Below are 27,754 nucleotides of genomic sequence, written 5' to 3'. Positions count from 1 at the left end.
AGACAACAAAATGCAAGGAGAAAATCACTCACTGCTCTTGACCGATAACTTTAATTTATACAGTGAAGTCTGTTTTGTTTTGTTTTGTTTTATTTTCATTTTTGTTCATTTAATTACTTTCTTCAATACTACTGTTAAATACACCTACTGTAGCTGAAAACATAAAGCACTGTTTAGCCTATTTAATTTGTATATTAAGTTGTGTATGTGTAATGTGTATCTTTGATCTTAATAACAGAAAATAATGACACATATTTTTATCTTCGCCCCTGTCTGCCTGTTTTTCAAATATGGACATTAGTTTAGTTTGGCTGTAATGCTAAGTCACAAAATAGTAAAACCAACATAAAAAGAATCGTGATAAAATCGTGAATCGTGATTTTCCTGAAAAAAATCGTGATATGATATTTTCACCATATCGCCCACCATCTTTCAAAACAATGAAAGCCAGTCGTGGAAAAATCACAGCTTTTTTTGCAAAGAGGGCAATAAAGGATGACAGTGAGAGTAACAGATAATATCTGTGTCTGATAATTGCATAGTCTATATAATTTGGAAGAGGTTTAAAATTGAATAATTATCAGCCACAGTCTGGAAGGAAATGATGGCCCCCAAAAAAATAAAAATAAAAAGAATGAACAACCAAAGGAATGGAACAACCATTAACCCTCAGAGGTCGGCAATCACGCCGGCGTGATCTGCTCTTTTTTTTTCCTTATGAGTTGAATTGAGACCCGAAATACTCTTTTGACTTTGTTAAAGGGTTAGTTCACCCAAAAATGAAAATTCTGTCAGTAATAACTCACCCTCATGTTGTTCCAACCGCGTAAGACCTTCGTTCATCTTCGGAACACAAATTAAGATATTTTTGATGAAATCTGACAGAATTTTGACTCCTCCATAGGCTTCCAGTGTGACCGAAACTCACCGGCCCAGAATAGTTATTAAAACATCGTTAAAATAGTCCAAGTAACTACAGTGGCACTACATTAAGTTTATCATGTGACGAGAATACTTTTTGTGCGCAAAAACAAACAAAAATAACGACTTTATTCCACTATTCATTTCCTTCTCTTTCTTATTTCTGAGTTAGATGTATACAACTGATGAACGGTTACAGTGCATACTGTACATAACTGACACGACTGATGAACGGTTACAGTGCATACTGTACATAACTGACACAACTGATGGCAAGGCAAAAATATAAGCAATAAATGATGCAACAAAATTGAATTTTTTCATCTAAATTAAATCAATTAATATAAAAGTATAATTTAGAAATAAAAATAATATTATAATATAAATATAAATAAAAAAGTATTGTAATTTATTATAATATAAAAAGTATTACACAAATCTACTCTTACAATCCATATCAATTGTACTTTGTAACCATAAATGTCCTTTCCGCCACAGAGGGCAGTGTGCTGGAAATGACATTTCTGTAGTTTCTTTGTGGAAAAAATGGAAGATAGCTTCACTTGTTAGCTTTGAATTAATACTTAGCATTTCATGTATGCAAAATACTCTTATTTAACTTAAAATGTTCAACTTTTTAAAAACACCCTTGAAGGTACAGCATGTTTGGAAATGACGTAGAATAAATATCAAGCAATATTTACCTTGATTTTTCTTATTTTGTTCTTGATGAAAATTTAAAATTGCCAACATGTGCTCTGACGTCTCTGAACATTCCCATAGAAACCACCTCAACAATCTTTCACACACACTTTTTAAAGGGACATTACAGTGTTGTGGTGGAAATTAAACCAATACTGTGCGACAGCTATATTTTGTATAAAAAGTAATATTGATGGTGGTCTCACATTAAATACTATAATGTATTTTAATTATTTTACTAGTGCTTAATTTAGGTATATTAATAGTTACCAGATAAGTCATATTTTTAAACTGTATTTTCATTGTTGAAGTTAAAAAGCCTGGGTGTGCGACAAGGATAAAACAGTGATTTTGACACCTATTAGGAGGTTTAAAAGTATGGAAAAATCATAATAGAAAGGTAATATAAAGGTTTTAAGGAGGTTTTATTGTTAGTTTGAAAAAGAAAGAGGAATTTGTCCAAAATTATATGTATTTTAAAAAATATGACCAAAGTACATAAAAGTGCCCATAGTCTAAGAATCACCCATACACTTTTTGGATGTTCTGTATGTCTTCTTTCTGTACTTCTCCGTATACTGTTGTATGTTTTGTTCTGTCAATAATTATTATTATAATAATATATATATATTGTTAAGTAAACATGCCATTTATTCTCTTATAATGCCTCATATATATATAAGCTTATATGATATTAACCACAATTGTAACCTTGTAAGAGAGAGTGTTGTATAAGAAAAACACTGCAACTTGTATTGTAAAAGTTTTTTATTATGATAATGCATGAAAGAAATTACTATATTCAGTGTTTAAGCATTTAATCAAATGAAAGAATAAACTACAGTAGGTAGTAATAACACTAAGCAGAATTTCACGCATGAACGCGTGTAAGATTCATAACACATATGGTGTTCTGCATGTAAGAGTTTCCATGATGAAAGCACTGTTGACTCTGATGAGGACTACACTCCGGAGACAAGTACCGCATCGTCAGCTCGAGGACAGGTCCGGGGTCGAGGGCGAAGCAGAGGAGGTCGTGTAACTAGGGTCCGAGGAAGTAGAGGCCGAGGACGGAGTGGTCGAAGTGCAGGGCAAGGAGCACTTCTTGGACAAGAGGACCTGCGTCGAGTTTTGCATCTTCAAGCTCAAACAAGGGCATGTGAACAGGTATATATGATCTGGAGTGTAATGTGCACACAAGTCATCTCAGAGAACAATAAAGCTATATATAAAAAAAAAAAAAAATTTAATCATGTTGACAAATGTTCTGTGTAATTACACCAACATTTACATTTTTTGATATATTTTGTGATTATATATTCCATTGCAGGCCAGAATTCGAGGACTGAGCCTGGAACAAGCACATCAAGTCCTGGAGCTCTGCCTGACGCGTGACCCAAGTCTGATGTTTGATGTTCTGGAAAGGATGTCCTCCACCAGGCCCTCTTGTGTCAGGGCAACCCCCTTGGTGTGTCTGCCAGCGGTGCAGAGGAATAGCCACATTTGTAGAACAAAAGTTCTGTGGACAACATTCAGATTATTGTATTTCCATACTGCCACACATGGAAGCCTACATTTTGGAAGAGGGTGTCCTGCGCCTTGCCAGACGCATCTGGAATGACATTCGTGCATTGACTGATAATCCAGAACCAGGACAGAGTAATAGACAGTTTCGTCATGCAGCATACAGGCAATTTGTAGTGTGGCAGTATGGAGCACTAGGACAGGGTCACAGAGTCGTGATACCGAGCTGCTGTGTCTGGAAGATACGCGACCGTTATCCTGATCCACTGCAACAGCACAGAGGTTTAATCCCTAGTAGAGTCTAAGAGTCTAGAGTGTCTATCTATTGTGTGGATTAATACATGTACATAGTTTCTGTGTTTTACATTCTACAATATAAAAAAAAAAATTTTTTTTTGTTTGGTACACTATTTCCCTTTATTTTTAAATAATTTTTTTTACTGAAAATGATAAATGAATTCTTTACACTTGCAATAGAAACCACATTTGATTACAAAACTACATTCATGTATTATTTCTGCAATAACGACAACCAAATGTAGAATGTCACTTTTTTATTTCTGTATTACTAAAGCTAGAAACTATATCACAAATATAAAAAACACTAGCACAATCAAAAACAACAATATAAATGAATAAAGACATTGTGTTTCCAGAGGTATCTTGACTGGTAGACTGGTCAGACTTGGGACGTAGCATGACATCAGCTGTGGTCCTGTGGAGATTATTCATGGTTTCGGCAGCGATCGACCTATACAAAGAATATAATAATTATCTCTCTGACATGATTACCACATTTCAAAAACAAACACATTACTGTTAAATATTATAACGCTATACATCTAATCTATTATGGGAGAAGAGTTTTATTTGATTGTGTGTTTATCTTGGCCAGAAATGATCGTTATTATACACAATTATTTTTTTCTTAGTTTGCCGAAATCATATTTACTACTACGTTTGTCTTGGATGATAAAGTCACCCACGGGATATTTGGATTGTATCATGACTTTTATATAACCACTTTAGATTCTAATAACGGTTTCTGAGTTTGATATGGTACAGTTAAAATTGTGTTATATGTATTGTTGAAATTTAAAATCACATTAGAATTTTTTCTCAATAAATCCATATAGCTCATCAAATAGCTGGTACTACTAGACTAGAGGTACCAGTGTTTAAAGAACTCACCTAACCCTCTGCTGCCTTGAATCTGCAATAGCTCCTGTGTTGATGGAGCAGGTGCACCAGACAGTACGCCACGTTGACGGGGATCATCAGGTCTCCTGGTTCTGCTTCTAGGCATCCCCTTATTAGCTGATATCCGTCGAAGGAGGATGGCACGCTGTAGGTCAGAGATGTAGCTGTAGTCCTTCTCCACCTTTAATGAGTACAACCTCCACTTCCTGGACTTTTTGTTGTACACCTTGCCATACCTGACAATATAGAAAGGTGTATCAGCTTAGTGAAAAGTTTACAATTTAATATTCACTTTTAAAAATAATTCAAAACTTACTGAACTGTGCCATCAGCTTTTCTCCTGGCTGGTCTATGGAGATGATGGTTGTAATCTAGGCCGGCCAGCATACACTGGTGGGGAAAAGCTGAAGCGCTTGCTGGCATACATCAGTATGTGGTTGTGAAACGACTCCAAATCTGCAGTTGACCTGAGTGCACATTAGATAAAAATACATACAAGATATTTTCTTTATAATAATGTTGTTCATTGTTCATGTAACGCCAATTACAGTAAAATGTCTTTCACATAGTTGATTTGACCATTTACAATATAGAACTATATAAAGTAGCTTATGTACCTGAAATTCAGATACTTGGGGACGACCTTCAGCCAGCGTTCATCGAGAATAATTTCAGCCAGCCTCTCATTGTCACGGGGGAACACAGGGAAATAGGTAGATCCAAATGCAGTATGACAGTAGGTGTTTATTAAAGTGTAATCCATCTCGTAGTCATACAGGCAAGGTTCAAAGTCCATGTTAGCAATCCAAAATACAAATACAAATACAAATACAAATACAAATACAAATACAAATACACAAAACAAGAAACAGGCAAGAACGCAGACCAGACGTGTAGTGACAATTAACAATGACTCCGTGACAAGGACTAAAACAGACAGGGTATTTATACACAGAAACTAAACAATGTAATGAGAAACAGCTGCGTGCAATGATGAGTGATGAGAACAGACAAAGGATTGTGGGAAATGTAGTTCCAGGACGAATGTGACAGTAAGGCAGAGAGACCTCTAGTGGACACCTGGGGAAACACAAACCAGACACTGTGACACTCATGTGCCACTGAACCACTCTCAATCAATTCTTTATCTCTGTTGTCTACACTCACCAAGAGCCCACGTGTGTTCTCCTGTGACATGGTGCAGGATTCCCACCCACATGTCCTGTGGTAAAACATTTACAAACTGATTTCAAATTCTAATTGCATAAACAAGTCACAACACGATTTTACACAAACAACATAACATTTTTTTATTTTTAGATTTAAAAAGTGATGGACTAAAGCATTATATATGTAATTTAATGCCAAAAGTTATAACAAATACACATAATATGTCACAACATTTGTACAATAAATACCCAGTATATCAGTTATTTCATTTTTAAACCTATAAACCAAAACGGGTGATTACATAAGTTAGTTTAGTTTATGTAAAGAGATGCTGTTTCTAAATATTGAAACTGAAAAAAATATATCAAAAAAGAAAATACTCACAATAAGCTCTTCATAGGTATCTGCCGTCTTACAGCAGTAGCAGAAGTGGTTGCAGATGTCTTTATTCCACATCTGGAGAATGGCACAGCCCTGCCTGGATGTATAAACAATTATTCTTTTGTGTTAGGTAAACTATGATTATGTCAACAGGATTAAAAATACAATTATATATTTAAAGAAGAAATAAAAAGGTATGGAAGGGTGCTGCTATGTAAGTTTTTATTGTGATCAGATGAAATGTGATTACTGATGGGGATTTATTATACTTACTGCATGATTTTTTTTGCTCAAGTTTATGGACCCGTGCCAGACGTCCAGAGTGTGATGGACTCCGCTGTCTCTGTATTTCCCTTTGTCTGGAGGACAAAAGCTAGGAATTTAAAGGGTTAGTTCGCCCATTTAAGACATGAAGTTGTATGCAATCCTTACCAGCACTATAGTGCATATACACAGACCCACTCTGTGGTCACCTCCCTGGTCAGAGTTCTGGCCGCGTATTCCCGGTTAGTTTCCGGGGCCTCAAAACTGTGCGTTATTACGTGAAAAAATTATATGCGTTTCAAAGCTTGATTAATTTACATCACAAAAAACACTCCGGGCAAAATTCATACCTCAGTTTTAATCGGCACTATTTTCTTTCCATTTCTATCAATCCGCGCTGCCGTCAACGTCAACAGTGCGCACGTTCCGATCAGCTAATGAAAAAACTGTACTTATACTTCACTATGCTGGGCGACGTTCCTCTCGTTACTTTATTTTAATGCAAATACATGTTACGAATTCATAGTTTATTCCAAACGCACTGTCTCTTTCTTCTGAGGCGAGAGCGAACCCTCATTCACAAATGAACCACTCTTTTGAGTAAATTGGTTTGTGAATCAGAATGACCTGTTCAGTTTCCTGAATCGTCTGAAGCGGTTTCTCAGTCGTAACAGGAAATGTAAGAACATCGAGAGCGCTGGATGAAGTGGTCGTGGACCTGCAGTCAATTAAAAGCAAACCTGCAAATGCATCCTATTATTTGCCAGTGATGAAGATCTTTATTAGCTGAATCAGATCTTCATCTGTGTATCTTTATCCACAGGTACATTACATTTCAATTCATTTTTGTGGACTTATAAGCCTACCTTAATTTATCCATTAAATAAGATACCATTGTTCACAGAGTATGAAATGAACACCCACGGTTATTTGGGGTTATTGTGCACTGGCGGCGCTGGCGACCTGTACGTCTTAGAGACAGGTAACCAGTTTACATGCGCCTGCTGTAATATAGGGTGTTGCTCATGGAAGGCTGCCAATCTCGGCTGCCGCGTCATCAAACGTCGCTGAAGGCCATCTCACCTGTGTATGCCATCTGGGAATGATTCTCAATGGGAAGGATCCTGGGAAGGCACCCTTCGTTTTGTGTCCTCCATTCAGCCTGTTTTGAAGGATGCATTGGATGTTGGCAGTCTTAAATGACCACAATCTTCTGCACACATTTAAATTCAAGAAAATAAACTGACGGAAAGAGTTTATTATGAAATGCAAGACAAAAATAATGCAGACATGTAATTACAGATGTTTTGTTTTGCTGTAAATTATTCACTTGAACTGTACAATAACGTAAGCCATTGGAAGGCCTCAGACAGCTGTCATTCACTGTAGTGCGTTAATAGAAAGCTAGATAGTGTCAAGATTTGTGATACAAAGTATTTTTCCAAAAATTAAGAAACATTTATGACGTAGCCATGCACACTTGATCATGCTGAGGAGGACAGTAGTCTAGAAGCCTCTGAAGGTCTGGAGTAAGAAGGGCACAGCCTCAGTAGGATGCAGCCCTCCGTTAGAGGAACACCCATAGCCTACATTTGATTACGTTTTAAAGAACAGACGGAAGAAGATCCATAATTCAGTAGTGGTTATGAGCACAAGCACATGTGAAGAGATTTCACTCTTCTCTAGGGTGACCATCAAACAAACCAATGTTACCAACACTAAAACATAACCTGAAACAGTTATATAATGTCTATCAAACTTAATAAAAACATTTGTATTCTGCCTTTCAGCTGATAAAAATACTTTGTTCTTCAGTCCCTTCCAGGAAACACCATCACATCACAGTGTAACACAACACGTCTTTATTTTACATGTCATTTAAATTCAACATCACTGAGCCCAAAGACATCATGCAGATCACTATTACTGAAACAGTTCTGACAGTGAACAAATAAAATATAAAACAACATGAAATTAGATCATTGGCAGTCTTATATATTAAGAATATATTAAATGTGCATATATAAAGATGTGGCAACAATTTGATCAATTCTGTTGAATGAAAATATTAAATTACCGAATTATCCATGTGTTTTCTGACAGGGAACGCCTGGAACGAATCACCGCTCCACATTTTGATTGACAGCCGTCACAACCTTCTAGTGACCGCGTTTACTCCTTTCCTTTCAACCATTGGACAGGATTTAAAAACGGCTGTTGTGTTTGTACTTCTGACGAAGCGCTGTTAAATATAGGTGAAAAACTACACTGCAAAAAGAATAAATAAGATGCTTTCTCAAAAAAGCAAAAGAACGCATGCACGTTTTCTTAATATGATAATTAAAAACCAACAGACTGATGAAAATGCGGGACAATATGTGACGTGCGGGACAAGGGGTGAGAATGCTGTGCGGTGCAACGAAAGCGGGACGGGTGTCACCCTACGGTCACCCTACTCTCTCCGTGTCGGTCAGTAGGACGGGTGTCACCCTACGGTCACCCTGCTCTCTCCGTGTCGGTCAGTAGGACGGGTGTCACCGTACGGTCACCCTGCTCTCTCCGTGTCTGTCAGTAGGACGGGTGTCACCCTACGGTCACCCTGCTCTCTCCGTGTCTGTCAGTAGGACGGGTGTCACCCTACGGTCACCCTGCTCTCTCCGTGTCTGTCAGTGGGACGGGTGTCACCCTACGGTCACCCTACTCTCTCCGTGTCTGTCAGTAGGACGGGTGTCACCCTACGGTCACCCTGCTCTCTCCGTGTCTGTCAGCGGGACGGGTGTCACCGTACGGTCACCCTGCTCTCTCCGTGTCTGTCAGCGGGACGGGTGTCACCCTACGGTCACCCTACTCTCTCCGTGTCTGTCAGTAGGACGGGTGTCACCCTACGGTCACCCTACTCTCTCCGTGTCTGACAGTAGGACGGGTGTCACCCTACGGTCACCCTACTCTCTCCGTGTCTGTCAGTAGGACGGGTGTCACCCTACGGTCACCCTACTCTCTCCGTGTCTGTCAGTAGGACGGGTGTCACCCTACGGTCACCCTACTCTCTCCGTGTCTGTCAGTAGGACGGGTGTCACCGTACGGTCACCCTGCTCTCTCCGTGTCTGTCAGTAGGACGGGTGTCACCGTACGGTCACCCTGCTCTCTCCGTGTCTGTCAGCGGGACGGGTGTCACCCTACGGTCACCCTACTCTCTCCGTGTCTGTCAGTAGGACGGGTGTCACCCTACGGTCACCCTACTCTCTCCGTGTCTGTCAGTAGGACGGGTGTCACCCTACGGTCACCCTACTCTCTCCGTGTCTGTCAGTAGGACGGGTGTCACCCTACGGTCACCCTACTCTCTCCGTGTCTGTCAGTAGGACGGGTGTCACCCTACGGTCACCCTACTCTCTCCGTGTCTGTCAGTAGGACGGGTGTCACCCTACGGTCACCCTGCTCTCTCCGTGTCTGTCAGTAGGACGGGTGTCACCCTACGGTCACCCTACTCTCTCCGTGTCTGTCAGTAGGACGGGTGTCACCCTACGGTCACCCTACTCTCTCCGTGTCTGTCAGTAGGACGGGTGTCACCCTACGGTCACCCTACTCTCTCCGTGTCTGTCCTAGGACGGGTGTCACCCTACGGTCACCCTGCTCTCTCCGTGTCTGTCAGTAGGACGGGTGTCACCCTACGGTCACCCTGCTCTCTCCGTGTCGGTCAGTAGGACGGGTGTCACCCTACGGTCACCCTACTCTCTCCGTGTCTGTCAGTAGGACGGGTGTCACCCTACGGTCACCCTACTCTCTCCGTGTCTGTCAGTAGGACGGGTGTCACCCTACGGTCACCCTACTCTCTCCGTGTCTGTCAGTAGGACGGGTGTCACCCTACGGTCACCCTACTCTCTCCGTGTCTGTCAGTAGGACGGGTGTCACCCTACGGTCACCCTGCTCTCTCCGTGTCTGTCAGTAGGACGGGTGTCACCCTACTCTCTCCGTGTCTGTCAGTAGGACGGGTGTCACCCTACGGTCACCCTGCTCTCTCCGTGTCGGTCAGTAGGACGGGTGTCACCCTACGGTCACCCTACTCTCTCTGTGTCTGTCAGTAGGACGGGTGTCACCCTACGGTCACCCTACTCTCTCCGTGTCTGTCAGTAGGACGGGTGTCACCCTACGGTCACCCTACTCTCTCCGTGTCTGTCAGTAGGACGGGTGTCACCCTACGGTCACCCTACTCTCTCCGTGTCTGTCAGTAGGACGGGTGTCACCCTACGGTCACCCTGCTCTCTCCGTGTCTGTCAGTAGGACGGGTGTCACCCTACGGTCACCCTACTCTCTCCGTGTCTGTCAGTAGGACGGGTGTCACCCTACGGTCACCCTGCTCTCTCCGTGTCTGTCAGTAGGACGGGTGTCACCCTACGGTCACCCTACTCTCTCCGTGTCTGTCAGTAGGACGGGTGTCACCCTACGGTCACCCTACTCTCTCCGTGTCTGTCAGTAGGACGGGTGTCACCCTACGGTCACCCTACTCTCTCCGTGTCTGTCAGTAAGACGGGTGTCACCCTACGGTCACCCTACTCTCTCCGTGTCTGTCAGTAGGACGGGTGTCACCCTACGGTCACCCTACTCTCTCCGTGTCTGTCAGTAGGACGGGTGTCACCCTACGGTCACCCTGCTCTCTCCGTGTCTGTCAGTAGGACGGGTGTCACACTACGGTCACCCTGCTCTCTCCGTGTCTGTCAGCGGGACGGGTGTCACCCTACGGTCACCCTGCTCTCTCCGTGTCTGTCAGTAGGACGGGTGTCACCCTACGGTCACCCTACTCTCTCCGTGTCTGTCAGTAGGACGGGTGTCACCCTACGGTCACCCTACGGTCACCCTGCTCTCTCCGTGTCTGTCAGTAGGACGGGTGTCACCCTACGGTCACCCTGCTCTCTCCGTGTCTGTCAGTAGGACGGGTGTCACCCTACGGTCACCCTACTCTCTCCGTGTCTGTCAGTAGGACGGGTGTCACCCTACGGTCATCCTACGGTCACCCTACTCTCTCCGTGTCTGTCAGCGGGACGGGTGTCACCCTACGGTCACCCTGCTCTCTCCGTGTCTGTCAGCGGGACGGGTGTCACCCTACGGTCACCCTGCTCTCTCCGTGTCTGTCAGCGGGACGGGTGTCACCCTACGGTCACCCTGCTCTCTCCGTGTCTGTCAGCGGGACGGGTGTCACCCTACGGTCACCCTGCTCTCTCCGTGTCTGTCAGCGGGACGGGTGTCACCCTACGGTCACCCTGCTCTCTCCGTGTCTGTCAGCGGGACGGGTGTCACCCTACGGTCACCCTGCTCTCTCCGTGTCTGTCAGCGGGACGGGTGTCACCCTACGGTCACCCTGCTCTCTCCGTGTCTGTCAGCGGGACGGGTGTCACCCTACGGTCACCCTGCTCTCTCCGTGTCTGTCAGCGGGACGGGTGTCACCCTACGGTCACCCTGCTCTCTCCGTGTCTGTCAGCGGGACGGGTGTCACCCTACGGTCACCCTGCTCTCTCCGTGTCTGTCAGCGGGACGGGTGTCACCCTACGGTCACCCTGCTCTCTCCGTGTCTGTCAGTAGGACGGGTGTCACCCTACGGTCACCCTGCTCTCTCCGTGTCTGTCAGCGGGACGGGTGTCACCCTACGGTCACCCTACTCTCTCCGTGTCTGTCAGTAGGACGGGTGTCACCCTACGGTCACCCTGCTCTCTCCGTGTCGGTCAGTAGGACGGGTGTCACCCTACGGTCACCCTGCTCTCTCCGTGTCTGTCAGTAGGACGGGTGTCACTCTACGGTCACCCTGCTCTCTCCGTGTCTGTCAGTAGGACGGGTGTCACCCTACGGTCACCCTGCTCTCTCCGTGTCTGTCAGCAGGACGGGTGTCACCCTACGGTCACCCTGCTCTCTCCGTGTCTGTCAGCAGGACGGGTGTCACCCTACGGTCACCCTGCTCTCTCCGTGTCTGTCAGCAGGACGGGTGTCACCCTACGGTCACCCTACTCTCTCCGTGTCGGTCAGTAGGACGGGTGTCACCCTACGGTCACCCTGCTCTCTCCGTGTCTGTCAGTAGGACGGGTGTCACCCTACGGTCACCCTACTCTCTCCGTGTCTGTCAGCAGGACGGGTGTCACCCTACGGTCACCCTGCTCTCTCCGTGTCTGTCAGTAGGACGGGTGTCACCCTACTCTCTCCGTGTCTGTCAGCAGGACGGGTGTCACCCTACGGTCACCCTACTCTCTCCGTGTCTGTCAGTAGGACGGGTGTCACCCTACGGTCACCCTGCTCTCTCCGTGTCTGTCAGTAGGACGGGTGTCACCCTGCTCTCTCCGTTTCTGTCAGTAGGACGGGTGTCACCCTACGGTCACCCTACTCTCTCCGTGTCTGTCAGTAGGACGGGTGTCACCCTACGGTCACCCTGCTCTCTCCGTGTCTGTCAGTAGGACGGGTGTCACCCTGCTCTCTCCGTGTCTGTCAGTAGGACGGGTGTCACCCTACGGTCACCCTACTCTCTCCGTGTCTGTCAGTAGGACGGGTGTCACCCTGCGGTCACCCTACTCTCTCCGTGTCTGTCAGTAGGACGGGTGTCACCCTACGGTCACCCTACTCTCTCCGTGTCTGTCAGTAGGACGGGTGTCACCCTACGGTCACCCTACTCTCTCCGTGTCTGTCAGTAGGACGGGTGTCACCCTACGGTCATCCTACGGTCACCCTACTCTCTCCGTGTCTGTCAGCGGGACGGGTGTCACCCTACGGTCACCCTGCTCTCTCCGTGTCTGTCAGCGGGACGGGTGTCACCCTACGGTCACCCTGCTCTCTCCGTGTCTGTCAGCGGGACGGGTGTCACCCTACGGTCACCCTGCTCTCTCCGTGTCTGTCAGCGGGACGGGTGTCACCCTACGGTCACCCTGCTCTCTCCGTGTCTGTCAGCGGGACGGGTGTCACCCTACGGTCACCCTGCTCTCTCCGTGTCTGTCAGCGGGACGGGTGTCACCCTACGGTCACCCTGCTCTCTCCGTGTCTGTCAGCGGGACGGGTGTCACCCTACGGTCACCCTGCTCTCTCCGTGTCTGTCAGCGGGACGGGTGTCACCCTACGGTCACCCTGCTCTCTCCGTGTCTGTCAGCGGGACGGGTGTCACCCTACGGTCACCCTGCTCTCTCCGTGTCTGTCAGTAGGACGGGTGTCACCCTACGGTCACCCTGCTCTCTCCGTGTCTGTCAGCGGGACGGGTGTCACCCTACGGTCACCCTACTCTCTCCGTGTCTGTCAGTAGGACGGGTGTCACCCTACGGTCACCCTGCTCTCTCCGTGTCGGTCAGTAGGACGGGTGTCACCCTACGGTCACCCTGCTCTCTCCGTGTCGGTCAGTAGGACGGGTGTCACCCTACGGTCACCCTGCTCTCTCCGTGTCTGTCAGTAGGACGGGTGTCACTCTACGGTCACCCTGCTCTCTCCGTGTCTGTCAGTAGGACGGGTGTCACCCTACGGTCACCCTGCTCTCTCCGTGTCTGTCAGCAGGACGGGTGTCACCCTACGGTCACCCTGCTCTCTCCGTGTCTGTCAGCAGGACGGGTGTCACCCTACGGTCACCCTGCTCTCTCCGTGTCTGTCAGCAGGACGGGTGTCACCCTACGGTCACCCTACTCTCTCCGTGTCGGTCAGTAGGACGGGTGTCACCCTACGGTCACCCTGCTCTCTCCGTGTCTGTCAGCAGGACGGGTGTCACCCTACGGTCACCCTACTCTCTCCGTGTCTGTCAGCAGGACGGGTGTCACCCTACGGTCACCCTGCTCTCTCCGTGTCTGTCAGTAGGACGGGTGTCACCCTACTCTCTCCGTGTCTGTCAGCAGGACGGGTGTCACCCTACGGTCACCCTACTCTCTCCGTGTCTGTCAGTAGGACGGGTGTCACCCTACGGTCACCCTGCTCTCTCCGTGTCTGTCAGTAGGACGGGTGTCACCCTGCTCTCTCCGTTTCTGTCAGTAGGACGGGTGTCACCCTACGGTCACCCTACTCTCTCCGTGTCTGTCAGTAGGACGGGTGTCACCCTACGGTCACCCTGCTCTCTCCGTGTCTGTCAGTAGGACGGGTGTCACCCTGCTCTCTCCGTGTCTGTCAGTAGGACGGGTGTCACCCTACGGTCACCCTACTCTCTCCGTGTCTGTCAGTAGGACGGGTGTCACCCTACGGTCACCCTACTCTCTCCGTGTCTGTCAGTAGGACGGGTGTCACCCTACGGTCACCCTACTCTCTCCGTGTCTGTCAGCGGGACGGGTGTCACCCTACGGTCACCCTGCTCTCTCCGTGTCTGTCAGTAGGACGGGTGTCACCCTACGGTCACCCTGCTCTCTCCGTGTCTGTCAGTAGGACGGGTGTCACCCTACGGTCACCCTACTCTCTCCGTGTCTGTCAGAAGGACGGGTGTCACCCTACGGTCACCCTGCTCTCTCCGTGTCTGTCAGTAGGACGGGTGTCACCCTACGGTCACCCTGCTCTCTCCGTGTCTGTCAGTAGGACGGGTGTCACCCTACGGTCACCCTTCTCTCTCCGTGTCTGTCAGTAGGACGGGTGTCACCCTACGGTCACCCTGCTCTCTCCGTGTCTGTCAGTAGGACGGGTGTCACCCTACGGTCACCCTACTCTCTCCGTGTCTGTCAGCGGGACGGGTGTCACCCTACGGTCACCCTACTCTCTCCGTGTCTGTCAGCGGGACGGGTGTCACCCTACGGTCACCCTGCTCTCTCCGTGTCTGTCAGCGGGACGGGTGTCACCCTACGGTCACCCTGCTCTCTCCGTGTCTGTCAGCGGGACGGGTGTCACCCTACGGTCACCCTGCTCTCTCCGTGTCTGTCAGCGGGACGGGTGTCACCCTACGGTCACCCTGCTCTCTCCGTGTCTGTCAGCGGGACGGGTGTCACCCTACGGTCACCCTGCTCTCTCCGTGTCTGTCAGCGGCTCCCTTTACATGACTTTGAATGCAAAACTCTGCAGATTCGCTTCATTTAGACTCGCCTCATAATCAAATGTTGCTGTATACTTTATTATTATACAAAGCAAAGGACATGCAATGATATTCTGGCTACAGATGACATAAATAATGCTTGTCTCTTCTGCTTTTGTTGCAAAGATATCTAATTGTGATAATAATAATCATCCATATCAAAAAATATATCTAAATTATAACTTGTTATTGTAGCCCGTATATATATTTATATATATTTGATCCGTAGTAAATAGTGACTATAGCTACTTGTAGCTTTTTTATTGGATACTTTTTTACTCTTACTCGAGTAACTATTAGATTATAACTTTTACTTTGAGTAAATATTTCTATAAGTAATTACTTTTAGTAGCCTTCTGATTAAATGAATATGAGGGGGCGATATAACTATAATCTTAAACTGCAATAAGAGTCATTTCCAATCACAGTTATGATACACATACCGTGACATAATAATGTTGTGTGAAATAAGATTTGTCTCTATAACTAGAAGTTAGGGTTAGGGTTAATTAAACTGTTAAATTATGTTAGGGTTAGTCACAATTAAATTATATTGCTTTTAAATTATTAATTAATAATAATAATAATATTGCTCAACATAGTCACATAATTATTTCTTATTAATAAATATGATCACTGTATGAGATGTAATCTCCCAATGTAGAGCATTAAACATTATTTATTATTTAATTGTTATTTATTTATATTTATTATTATTTTGTTTAAAACTGCTTTTAAATAATGTGTATTTTGAAAAGCACTACATAATTAAATATGACTAAACTTGACTGCACATATTTATAAATCATTATTCTTACCTTTTTAATTGATTTGCTTGAGGTTTTGTATCTTTTCACTTTGGCAAAGTTGGCCTAACGCTAAAATATATGGTTTTATGATCCGAAATCTTATCATCATGGACACGGACATCAGAGACTTCAACGTTTCTGCTGAAAACCAGATCCAGGGTGCCACCTGATTTGTGTGTTGGTTCCTTTACATGCTGTTTAAAGCCATATTGAATATAGGTCTCAGTAAACTTAGATGTTCTCAGTTCATGGGTTTTCTCGACATGGACATTAAAATCACCAGCCACAATGGCACTGTTGTAGCTGCGAGCCACATTCAAGAGCAGGTGAAACTCCAAAAGGAATTCATCAAACTCAGCACTGGTAGTAGTAGATTCCGATGGGCGATACACACTTATGAACAGAACAGGTTCTTTCCAGTTCTTATGTTGCAGAGTTGCGCCTACATATTCAAAGTTTTTTATAGACTCAAAAGGAAATCTTCGACCTCGCAACTCCTGTGAAAACTGAATGGCAACACCTCCCCCTGTTTGCTTCCATCTACCCTCCCTGCACTTATGATAGAACGTGAAGTTTGGCGGTGAAGCTTCCCTAAGGGCTTTATCTGCAGTGTCATTATCTAACCATGTCTCTGTTGTGAGAAAGACGTCCAGCTCTTTATCTGTTATGATCTCTTTTATCCTGAGTCTTTTTGTCTTGTTTCCCTTGATTGAATGAACATTGAGCAACCCCACATTCACTACAGAAGGATCCTTGGTCTCTTCCTCCTGCTTAAGCTCTTTTAACATCTGCGCAATCATGGCAATCATGGCAATAATGGCAATCATGGCAATCCTGGCAATCATGGCAATAATGGCAATCATGGCAATCATGGCAATCCTGGCAATCATGGCATTCCTGGCAATCCTGGCATTCCTGGCAATCCTGGCAATCTCCTCCTGCTCAATCTCTTTTGACTTCTGCTCAATCTCTTGTAACATTATCCTGTGAATAAAACAAGTAAATGTACCATTAGGATGATTTAGTCTAGATTAATTTAAAAAAGTGAGATTATTTGTTTGATTAATAATTTTTTACAAGATTTTAAAAATGAAAAATGTTTCCCCCTGTATTCAGAATCAGAATCATAATAAGCTTTATTGCCAAGTATGATTACAGACACACAAGGAATTTGTGTTGGTGAGAGGAGCTTTCAGTGTGGAAAAAGTACTGACATAAAGGCAATAAAATGGACTATCACACAATAGTCAAGTCAAGTCTATAAGTACACAAGTACATAATGTGCTACACACACCGATCAGGCATACCATTATGACCTTCCTAATATCGTGCTGGTCCCCCTTCTGCTGCCAAACTCACAGGAGCTGATGTTGCTATTGTAATGAACACATCTTCCCTGCGCACATTAGATTGACAGATATAACTCATTCTCTTACTTCAGTATTGTTGTTCATTTTGTGGTCTAAAACGAAATTGACAAATGTCTTAATATTATCGCAAATTAGAAATGGTTGGTGAGATAAAAGGTGCAAGATAATGTTTATTTAGCAATAATAAATAGGAAGTGTATTTTCTTATTTTCTCTGGTACCGAAAGCAGAACAGAAGCATCAGTACCCATCCCATGCAAAATGATCATGAGGGGTAAATACGGAGGATGCTGGGGTTTGCCCTGGAGATGCTGTGGCCTCAAATTGACAAAACATCTGAGAACTGACAACATATTAAGTTGCAAGGGTCCACACTACAAAGCTCTGTTAGAAGTGGAATTGTGGAGATACAATCCATCTCACGCAAGATGCAAGGCAGTTTCTTGCCGATGAGATGGTAGCAATGAACCAACTGTATTGCAGACTGTAAGAAATGAACTGATTATACAGAAGTTGGCTGTTCACCTAAAGGGGTTTGGACAAGCCGATGCAAAAAACATGCTGGTGTTAAATGTTATCTGACATGAATCAAACTGCTGCGGTCTCAGAGAAGAAATGTAAACTCTTTACACACCTACAGGAGGCAGAATCTCAATTTTTATTCATATTAAATTAAAAACATACTTGATGTACTTGAACTGTTCCTTCATTGTCTGAGTGGTCTCCTGGATTTGTTCGGCTGTGTCTCTCAGTGATTGGCTGGCTTCAGTCACATGGTTCTCCTTGATCAGTTTGGTCCAGTTGTCAATCATTTCAGGAAGTTCCCATGCTAATACACCAACTCCTCCAACAACCTGATGTTCAATAAGAGCCAATCATTACAGGATTCATTTTCATTATTATTAGACTGTCAGACAGTCATAAGCACTTATACGAAACTTAACAGCTTATGGATTGCTTAAGAAAGTTAAAAAGCCTTATGAGTTTCTTATAGTTGTTTTATAAACACATTTATTTTCATTATGACTAGCACACATTAAGTCTTTTTATATTTTGTTTCTGGTGAACAGAGTATTTTTACTTTGTTACTGTGACAAATGTAAATGTTTCTATATCTGTACAAAATATGTTTATCTGGAGAAACTTTTACTTCACTCCATCTAAAAGCATAATATTGTTCTTTTACTCCACTACATTTCATAAAAGCATCGTTCCTCTTTATTTTGAACTAGGACATTTGACACCCGCTGTGAGACATGGGAGCAATGCCCTTGTATCATGTTCACTAAATACGGCCACAAACCGAACCATAGCCATATTGCCTGAGTTAGTTAGCTGTGCTCTTCTTCTAGTTTTCTCCAGTGGCTGTGGACCCGCTCGGCTTTCTTCCATTGATTCCCCGACTGTGCTGGATTGCCCTCCTGATTTTCCCTTTATTTATTTATTTATTTATCTATCTATCTATCTTTAATACATTTTCTGTTGTTGTTTCAGCATAAACTGCATTATCAATGTTATTCAATACATATTTAATCATTATTTTATTGATGTAATATTTTAGTCTGATTATTTCCTTAGTTTGAAAACAGCTTGGCTTGTAGTCTTTCTTTGTGTCTCTGTGTAAAGGCCTTTTCTCTGTTAAGGAAAATGAGTTAATGATTATAACTGAAACCAAATAGGACAATAAACTATAGATAAAGTATATACAGTATGTAAAGAGACAGGGTATACCTGTCAGAGGAGTAAAGGAAGGGTTAGGAACGAAAAGAGAGAAAATAAAAAAACAGTGGCAGCACATGTACAGACGTGGCCATTAAGAATGAGCATTTTCCCACGGCTTGCTGCAATTCGTCCCGCGGAATGCCGCTGAATCCTGTCAGGACATTTTTTAGAAATTAAATAAATGAGTTATATCCACCAGATGGCGCATGGAGGAACATAGGCCTACTGTATCAGACCAAATTGCTCAAAAACACCCTGCAATTATTCATCTTGCAATTACAATTTGCAATTAGATGCTTTCTACTTCAGATAAATGCTGTTCTTTTGAACTTTCTATTCATCAATGAATCCTGAAATAAAATGTAAATAACTGTTTTAACACTGATAATAATCATAAATGTGTCTTGAGCATCTAATCCTCATATTAGAGTGATGTGTGAAGGATCATGTGACACTGAAGACTGGAGTAATGATGCTGAACATCAGCTTTGATCACAGGAATAAATTACACTACTATATATTCATCTAGAAAACAGTTATTTTAAATTGTAATAATCTTTAACAATATTACTGTTTATTGTGTGTGTGTGTGTGTGTGTATTTAATCAAATAAATGCAGGCTTGGTGAGCAGAAGAAAAACATAAAAAATTGTACCGATCAAAAACCTTTGAACAGCAGTGTATCGTCATGTATTAGTCATGTATTTTACAATAAATCTTGCATGATGAATTTTGGGAAATGCGCTTTATAAAATTATGTTTACAATAATGAGATGAGATGTCTTAAATACAGGGCTTGTATGGTCATGAAAAACATGGGAAAGTCATGGAATTTTTGGAAAAGTTTTGGGAAAAAAAAACAGAAAGTGGTAGTATTGGTTTAACAAACTACAGTACTTAAAGGGGGGGTGAAATGCTATTTCAAGCATACTGAGTTGTTTACACTGTTAAAGAGTTGGATTCCCATGCTAAACATGGACAAAATTTCAAAAATTAAATTGTACGTTTGAAGGAGTATTTCTGTGCCAAAAATTGTCCTTCCGGTTTGTCACAAGTTTCGGAAAGTTTTTTTCGAGGATGGGTCTGTCTCACGTAAGATGGGGCGGGATTTCCTTATACGGGTCCTAAGGGCACTTCTCCGTGCGCACTCATAGACCAGAGAGAGAGAGAGCGAAAGCAGTACGTTACCTCATCAAAGCGCTCTGCTCGGCTTTAGGGAAGTCAATGTCACCAAAGAAGTGTGTTTTTGGTTGCCAGAGCAAGACAACCCTGCACAGATTCCCAAAGAACCCGGCGTTAAGGGACCAGAGGATGGAGTTTGTTTTTTCAGAGCATCAACGGAGCTGTGTAAGACTCTGTTCCCTGCATTTCGAGCTGATTGTTTTATAAAGCCCAGATCGACGGATTTGCAGATCGTCTAAAGGATCGAGCAGACGCAATGATAAAGGTTCGCGGTCGTGATTGGAACCGGTGAGTAAAACTGGTATCTGCTTCAAAAGTCTCTGTGTCAGTGGCGGTTCTACATTGAATTACACCCTGGGCGAGACCCCTTTCGAGCCCCCCCCCCAAATATAATTTTTGTTACCCCATTGGCAGATAATGTTTTGTTTGTTTTAATTTTTTTTTATTTCCCCAGAAAACAAGACTTAATATCGTATGCAATTTTACTACTTTAGTAAAATAACGTTATGCATCTTTATTTAAGAAATGTTTGATATTTGGACTGGAAAGACAAAAATACTAATTACGAAAAGCATTTTTGCAGTGTAATAACTGAACTTGCAACAGTTTTGTTGCAAAGAACAATATTATGGTGAAATTAGATCTTGTGTTTCAGTTAAAAACGAATTATTGTTAAGCATAGCAATAATCAAAGCAAAAAGGCTAACAAATAAGAGTTATACCCACCAATTAGCCTAATATTGCCCCTTAATTCATGACATGGATACCATAATCATATATAGAAAACATAGTTGCATTGCATACCTTTATCTTTCGCTCGTTTCTAAATTGGGCACCTGATGGCTTTGACCTTTCTTGTCCATCTCTTATTTGGCACTCGACATCCACAATCAACAGATCTACTGATCCCCCCCATAACTGTCACTCACGCTCACGACTCACAACTCACGAGTCACGACCAGAAGTCAAGACTAAACCAATTCACCTTGGGGGTGTTGACCAAGTAATCGTTTTGTATTACCTATTTTTATTAGCCATTCAGACCATTCAGAAAAACAAAAATGTGCAGGAAATATAGAGGCCTGTATTTAGAATATTCTGAATGAAATGTGTGTTATTTGGAAGAAAATCGAGGTGTGACTGACTTAATAATATGGATCCCCCTCCTCGTCCGTTCCATTTGGGAGAGACCCAGAGGTGAACTGTCATCCGCGCCCGCGCCTCCGCGCCTCCGCGCCCCCTCCCCTTTCCCCTTCTCAAACAAACAGCTTCTGTGCGCGGCATCTTCTCAGCAAGCAGGGGCGCCTGCAGCTGCGGGGGGCGCACATTTGCCAATTCCCCACACAGTGAAATGATAGATCATAGAAAACCGCTTCACGGCGCTTTTTTTTTTTTTTTCTGCTCGTGCCAGCGGCGCCGCCCCCCCCAAAAAATGCCGCCCCGGGCGATCGCCCGGTTCGCCCGTGCCTAAAACCGCTACTGCTCTGTGTTGTGTTAGTGTGGCGCGTTAGCTCACAGCGTTAGCTTCGCCCACACGGCCATAGACAGTATAGCAGCTAGCACACGGCCCGCCTCCAGCCGATCGATTTTTTCCGGAAATATTCGGTACAGCCTATCTGTCTTTTATAAATATAATCAAACTAAATACTTTTAGGAGATATTAAGGATGCAATACTACTCTATAGGTACTCAAGATTAACAGGAGATTGAGTGAAAATGGGTATTTCACCCCCCCTTTAATGTTCATTCGATCCATCCGTCTGCGGCATTCAGTCAGATATACTTTTGTAGCGGTGAGCATTATAACCAATCACATGCGTTTCTGCTGAATGGGATTGGCCAATCAGAGGCGTTCAGATTAGTCGCTGAAACGCATTGTTTTGTTCAGTGCACACTCTCTGGGCCCTATCTTGCACCCAGCGCAATTGACTTTGTACACTGACGCATGTATCATTCCTATTTTGCACCCGCGCAAAGCGCACTTTTCCCTCCACAGAAGCACGTCGCTAAACTAGGGAATGAACTTGCGCTCCCTGGGCGGTTCAGCGCAAAAAAGGAGGCGTGTTCCGGCGCAAACGTTCCCTGGTACTATTTTACTGTTCCATAAAACAATTGCGCCACTGGCCAGAAAAAACCTAGTCTAAAGTCAGTGGCGCGTTGCGCGTTGTTCATTATGCTATTTTAAGGGCGCATGCTTGGCCATAATCAATGTATAGCGTGCACAACGCACACACACTTTGATTCTCTCATCTACACAGAAGCAGCAGTTTTCATTTTTGCAAATCATATTATTACAAATGATAGATAGATAGATAGATAGATAGATAGATAGATAGATAGATAGATAGATAGATAAGCAATTATAAGAAACTCATAAGGCTTTTTTAACATTCTTAAACAGTCTAAACTGTTAACAAGTTTCTTAAAAGTGCTTATGGACGTCTTATTATCTAACAATACATGTGTTTTCAAATCTGTTATTAAACATCCTATAAGGGCCTTATTACCTATTAACTTATGCTTATTAGAAGGACCTTAATATAAAGTGTTACCCAATAATCACTTATAATCAATGATATTCACAAAAAATGCAATTATATGTGTGATCTTATGTCTACATGTACATGATCTTACCCTGGCACCTCCTCGCAGGGCTGTTTTAAATCCAGATGTAGAGATTGACCTTAAAACTTTTTTAAATACAGTTGTAGAGATTGAACTTAAACCTGTTTTCATCATAACCTGAAATTTAGATATAATCTCTTGGAATGATTTAGAATGACTTGGCCTGAAAACAGAAAGGGCTATGGCTAGGATCACAAATGCACATATTGGCAGCATTTTAGGTTCAAGGCTGAACTCCATCTCTTGGGTTCTCTGGGGGCTCCAGCCCTTTGAGTCAGAAGTGCCCATCCAATCTCCAGAGTGCCCCGCTCCTGATCGTTGCCCCGCCCCTGATCGTTGTCCCGCCCCTGATCGCTGTCCCGCCCCCGCTGACGGAGAATAACCCGCTCCAGCCCTGCAACTGTGCATATCACTGATCATCTCCAGAGGAAACTCTTGAAGCTTGAGCATGTCATTGACGATTGAGTCATTGATGATTTCATCACTCAGACCACTCCGTCTCGCAATAGCTCTCAGAATCTCAGCCATGATGTGATACTCCAATTCATCTGCTTCTGCAAAGGAGTTTACCTCCTTCTTCTTGGACTCCAGTTTCTGGAACAGTTGCGATATTTCTTTTGCAATTTTGTTGCTCTTCTTTTCTATATTCTGCACGTTCTCCATGGTGTTGCTGGATAAGAAGCCCTCAGTGATTTGAGTCGTTACAGAAATAGTGGTACCTATGCCTGTATATGCAGCTGCTGCGGCCATAAGTGGAGCAGCTAATCCACCCGTAAAGAAAGTGGCCACACCGGCCCCGATCATAGTTGCACCTCCTATCACCGTCACTGTGCTGCCAAGACATTTACTGGCATTGCATTTTTCCCTGAGTGACTCCAGCTCCTTAGCCAGTTTCACCAGCTCGTCTGCAACGCGCTCCTTTTCCTCGATCCAGGAGAAAACCAGCTCTACCAGCTGGTCAGCGATGGCCATGATGGGTCCTCTGTGTCCTCCGGATCCTCTGAGCAGAGAGCAGAAACCTGAGAAGGAAGACAGAGGACAGATGAGAAGACACCTTGCTTTATTCTTCAATTAATAATTGAGCATTGACCGATCAAACTTATTCTGCCGATGAAGACCAAAGCCTGAGTGGGGTTAACTTTCAGATTAATGTCCCACACTGGTCAACAGAGGGCTAGGTGCTAAAAGAGAACATTTTGAAATATTGCACACAGACAGAGGACTGTCTAACTCGATAACAAAGCAAATCTGGAGTCTCCTGCTCAATCCACTTAGCACCACCAACAGGTCAATATTTGACTAATAACTTTTGAACCATGAGCCCTAGAAACTAAAGTTGAAACACATTTTTCTCTTCTTATCTGGTCTTAAGATAATTTGATTGCAAAATATAAGCCGTTTATCTGATTTTCACCAAAATCGAATCCGATCGTCTACAGACCCTGCTGACAAAAAGTTCTGGAATTCAAGTTGATTCGTCAAACTGTTCTTGAAATAACAAAATAGATTTAAGGCTGTATCTCAGCAAAGCTTTTATGGATTGTGACGAAACTTGGTGTGTTTTGTGGTAGATTTTTCCTCTACGCACCTGACTTAAGTTGAACCGAGTGTCCTTGACACCTGAAAAATATTATACTCAGTTGAGTTGCCTCTGTACGCGCGGGTTGATGCCTAAGCGCATAAATAAAATCCCCAAGAACTAGAGTTACCTGACCCCAATCTAACCACGCCTAAGAGTCTCACACAGAGTCGAACGACGTCTCGCCCCCTATCGAACACTATCACTTGGGAATAAGGTCTCTAGTGTTTCGCTAAATAACTTGTTCCACTAACTAACTTGCTGCGCAGCAATAATAACCAGACAGACTTCAGACAATGTCCTTCACATGCTTTAATCACGGCCGGGAGAGTTCTCGGACACATTTCAGAGATAATCCCACCCGAAAATAGGAATACAACAGTTTGTAGAATAGGAGCATGACGAAAATGACATGATTTATTACATAATTTCCCTACAATTTGATTGATTCTTCAAAGACAAGCCCTTCTGTTACTGGGTAAAAGCAAACTCTGTTTTAATGATTACTTAATTGTTAATCACAAGCTTTCAAACCTAGACATCTGTCTAGTTTCAATGCCCATATTTGTTAATTTTACACTTTGTGTGAGGTTGTGTGAGTGTAAAAATAACAAATATGTAAAATGAAACTAGACATATAGAGCTAATTTGCGTTACAGAACACAAAGAGAACAGAGAACATTACTCACTGCTCTTGACTAAAGAACTTTTGTAGCTTTAATAAGGATTAGTCTATATTTATATGCAGGCTGTTTGATAACTTTATTCAATGTCGGTATATGTCCAAGGTTTACCTGTTAGACAGTAAGGGCAGAGAGAGGTTATAGGGCAACATATGTCACTTTGAGTGATTTATGGCCCTTAAGCCCCGCCCCCTTTTGGCGTGGGAATATTCCCACGCTTGCCCCGCCCCTTTCTACCCCTCCCCCTCCCTCTCCCTCCCACCTCCGGACAGGTCATGTGACCGTGAGAATCTTCCCACGCTTGCTCCTCCCTTATGGGCGTGAACAGAACCAGGGATATATTATAAATTTAAATTATATATTAAATTATATATTTAATAATATAAAACGTTGTATAAAATTTAAAATACATGTGTGTTTAGTGTTCTCATACATTTGTAAAACACATTAGTTGCACATTAAAAACTTTAAAATGTCAATGACAAAAGTTTAATTTGCATTTTCTTAAAGATATCAAAATGTGTCAGTATCAAAACATCTAAAAACAACATTTTATGTCAAAACATTGAAAATCAATGTTCAATCATTTACAGAAAAGTATAACAAGTTAAGAGAGTTTTTCATTACAAATAGATATTCTTTAAAAATGTTGATCCATAATCATTTAACTTTCACACATTATTTGTAAAATGCTAACACATTAATGAAAAAGTGTATATTAAAACTTTTTAAGAAATGTACAATAATGACATAATCAGAGATGAGATTGGTGTTTTTTATTTATTAAAGAAGAGAGATGTAATTTCATTATTAGTGTCCATAGTGGCCATCACTTTTAAAACATTAATGAAATAAGTTAAAACTGCATCATAAAAAGTGTCTCAAACACATCATAATATTAAAAACACGACAAATTAAAATCATAGTATATAAAAATAACTTTTTATACTAGCCTATACACCTTTGTATTTTAAAGGTGTGTATCATTTTAAAAAGTAATTAAAGTTGTATGTGAGAGTGTTACATGTCTGTGAAAAAACTGTTTGCCTACCGCTTAGTTTTGAGCAGATTCTTTTTTTTTTTTTACTGCAAAACGCATTATCAAACAATGTTCATATTTCTCCATTGGGTCAGGTGAATTATCCTATCGAAGAGTGAATAAATCAGTAAGTTAGTGAATATTTGTTAACTTCACTAAAAGTCCAAAACTAACTAAAACATGAGTTTTTTTTATTTTTTAAAACAACTATTATTTTTATAAATGTTATTTAGTGTAGCCTAATTATAAATAAATCTAGTGATAGGTGGGCGGAGACTCGGCTTCACACACTGTACTCATACTCATGTTTCTACCGTCGATGAGTGATGTAGGCCTGTCATACGGAACTTAAAACTAAACTAAACTTTAGTAGCATATTGTATTTTAGTTTATGTTGTTTTGAAGTTTTTTTTTTTAAATCTGTAGCCTATGTGAAGGACCACATTCTAACTTTTTTTCAGATAACATTGTTAAATGTACGAATACTAAACCATTGCATGTTAACTTTATACAGTGTTTTTAAAAAGTTTTAAATGTATGTGGAAAACAAAACTTTTCTTTAATTAAAAAACAAACTCTCTGATCTGTTACCCAATACATTGCTTCCCTTTTTTAAAAAGTTTAAAGCACATTAACGTTTTAACATTTTACAAATGTATGAACGCTAAAGACGTGTATTTTAAATTGATGCAACGTTTTAATGTCTTTAAAACACTGTTGTGAGATTGTGAAAGTACAACTTTTCTGCAAACGTATAGAACTATTTGGCTGATATAATTTTATTAAATGTTTTAATTCTAGAACATGATTGCAATTCAAACTTTTTTAACATTTTACAAATGTGTGTTTACCAGCCGTTGTATTGGGGTGGGTGTTTGTGTAAGTGTGAGCCAGTTCTAGCCTATATGAGAGCATAGAGTTGTAAATTAAATATAATTTATCCTGTGACATAGGCGAAGCAAGGCATACAGTAGCAAGTTTTTTAATATAGCACATTTTATACACTGGCAATTCAAAGTACTTTGCATAGAAAGGATTAAATAATCACAAAATGTATTCAGCCAATCGATGCTTTTCTGTGGGTATCCATTCGTTGCAGCCGGTAATCCTATTGGTGCGTAGGCCTATATCCATCAACAGATCCAAATGCGTCGCTCCATTTAAAAAAAGCTACGTGATTTTAGAAAAAATCTGTTCCAACACAGGTAGCCTAAACCTTCCATCGAAAAATGGATTTTAAATCGTAGTAGGCTATTTTAAACGCTCATCCTCAGAAATAGGTCACGAACATTCGGGTACATCCATTCCAAAATCACTGCAAAGTATGTACGCGTAATCCTCTGGGCGTTTATTGAAATAATCCGCGAGAAGTCGGTATCGTGTACCCGTGGTTGATCCACCCCACTCTGCTATGAAAACCGGTTCACTTCCATCATCTTTTAAATCTCTCCATAAATAAAATCCAATCAGGATCCTCTGTTGTATTCGTTGTGAATCAGTCGTCGTTATGCAAGTTAACCATTCTGACTTCTCTATTGATTTAGTCATAAACATGCGTAGCCTACACGCACATCCTCCAGACAAGTAAA

General features: G+C 42.8%; 2 protein-coding genes across 2 annotated transcripts in view; both read right to left on the bottom strand.

The window, feature by feature from the left end:
* Nucleotides 1-3,687: 3,687 nt before the first annotated feature.
* On the bottom strand, nt 3,688-15,989 carry LOC311297071 (uncharacterized protein). Its single transcript, XM_084419173.1, has 8 exons — nt 15,976-15,989; nt 6,172-7,375; nt 5,902-5,995; nt 5,515-5,569; nt 4,965-5,427; nt 4,664-4,814; nt 4,339-4,583; nt 3,688-3,898 (listed from the first exon to the last, which is right to left on the bottom strand). The coding sequence occupies exons 6-8, from the start codon at nt 4,768-4,770 to the stop codon at nt 3,876-3,878; spliced, it is 375 nt and encodes a 124-aa protein (XP_084275299.1). The 5' UTR covers nt 4,771-4,814; nt 4,965-5,427; nt 5,515-5,569; nt 5,902-5,995; nt 6,172-7,375; nt 15,976-15,989; the 3' UTR covers nt 3,688-3,875.
* Nucleotides 13,273-27,754, bottom strand: part of LOC311305319 (uncharacterized protein) — a gene marked incomplete at its 5' end in the record, with an annotated part of 31,928 nt that continues 17,446 nt past the window's right edge. The window contains 3 exons of the mRNA XM_084432957.1: nt 13,273-16,950; nt 18,020-18,189; nt 22,874-23,883. Of these exons, the coding sequence (XP_084289083.1) occupies nt 16,011-16,950; nt 18,020-18,189; nt 22,874-23,883 (2,120 nt within the window). The 3' untranslated portion in view covers nt 13,273-16,010. The remainder of the gene's footprint in view (nt 16,951-18,019; nt 18,190-22,873; nt 23,884-27,754) is intronic.

Source organism: Rutilus rutilus (assembly GCF_951802725.1).
Source record: "Rutilus rutilus genome assembly, chromosome: 1".
Classification (NCBI taxonomy): domain Eukaryota; kingdom Metazoa; phylum Chordata; class Actinopteri; order Cypriniformes; family Leuciscidae; genus Rutilus; species Rutilus rutilus.
The sequence above is the reverse complement of the archived record's forward strand: the minus strand, read 5'-3'. Positions and strand labels throughout refer to the sequence as shown.

Excerpts from the sequence above, each read along its gene's own strand:
- LOC311297071 (XM_084419173.1), bottom strand. The coding sequence starts at position 4,770 with ATGCCAGCAAGCGCTTCAGCTTTTCCCCACCAGTGTATGCTGGCCGGC. Across the intron at positions 4,584-4,663 it reads AAAGCTGATGGCACAGTTCA|GTATGGCAAGGTGTACAACA; the intron begins GTAAGTTTTGAA and ends CTATATTGTCAG. Across the intron at positions 3,899-4,338 it reads TCAAGGCAGCAGAGGGTTAG|GTCGATCGCTGCCGAAACCA; the intron begins GTGAGTTCTTTA and ends TTCTTTGTATAG.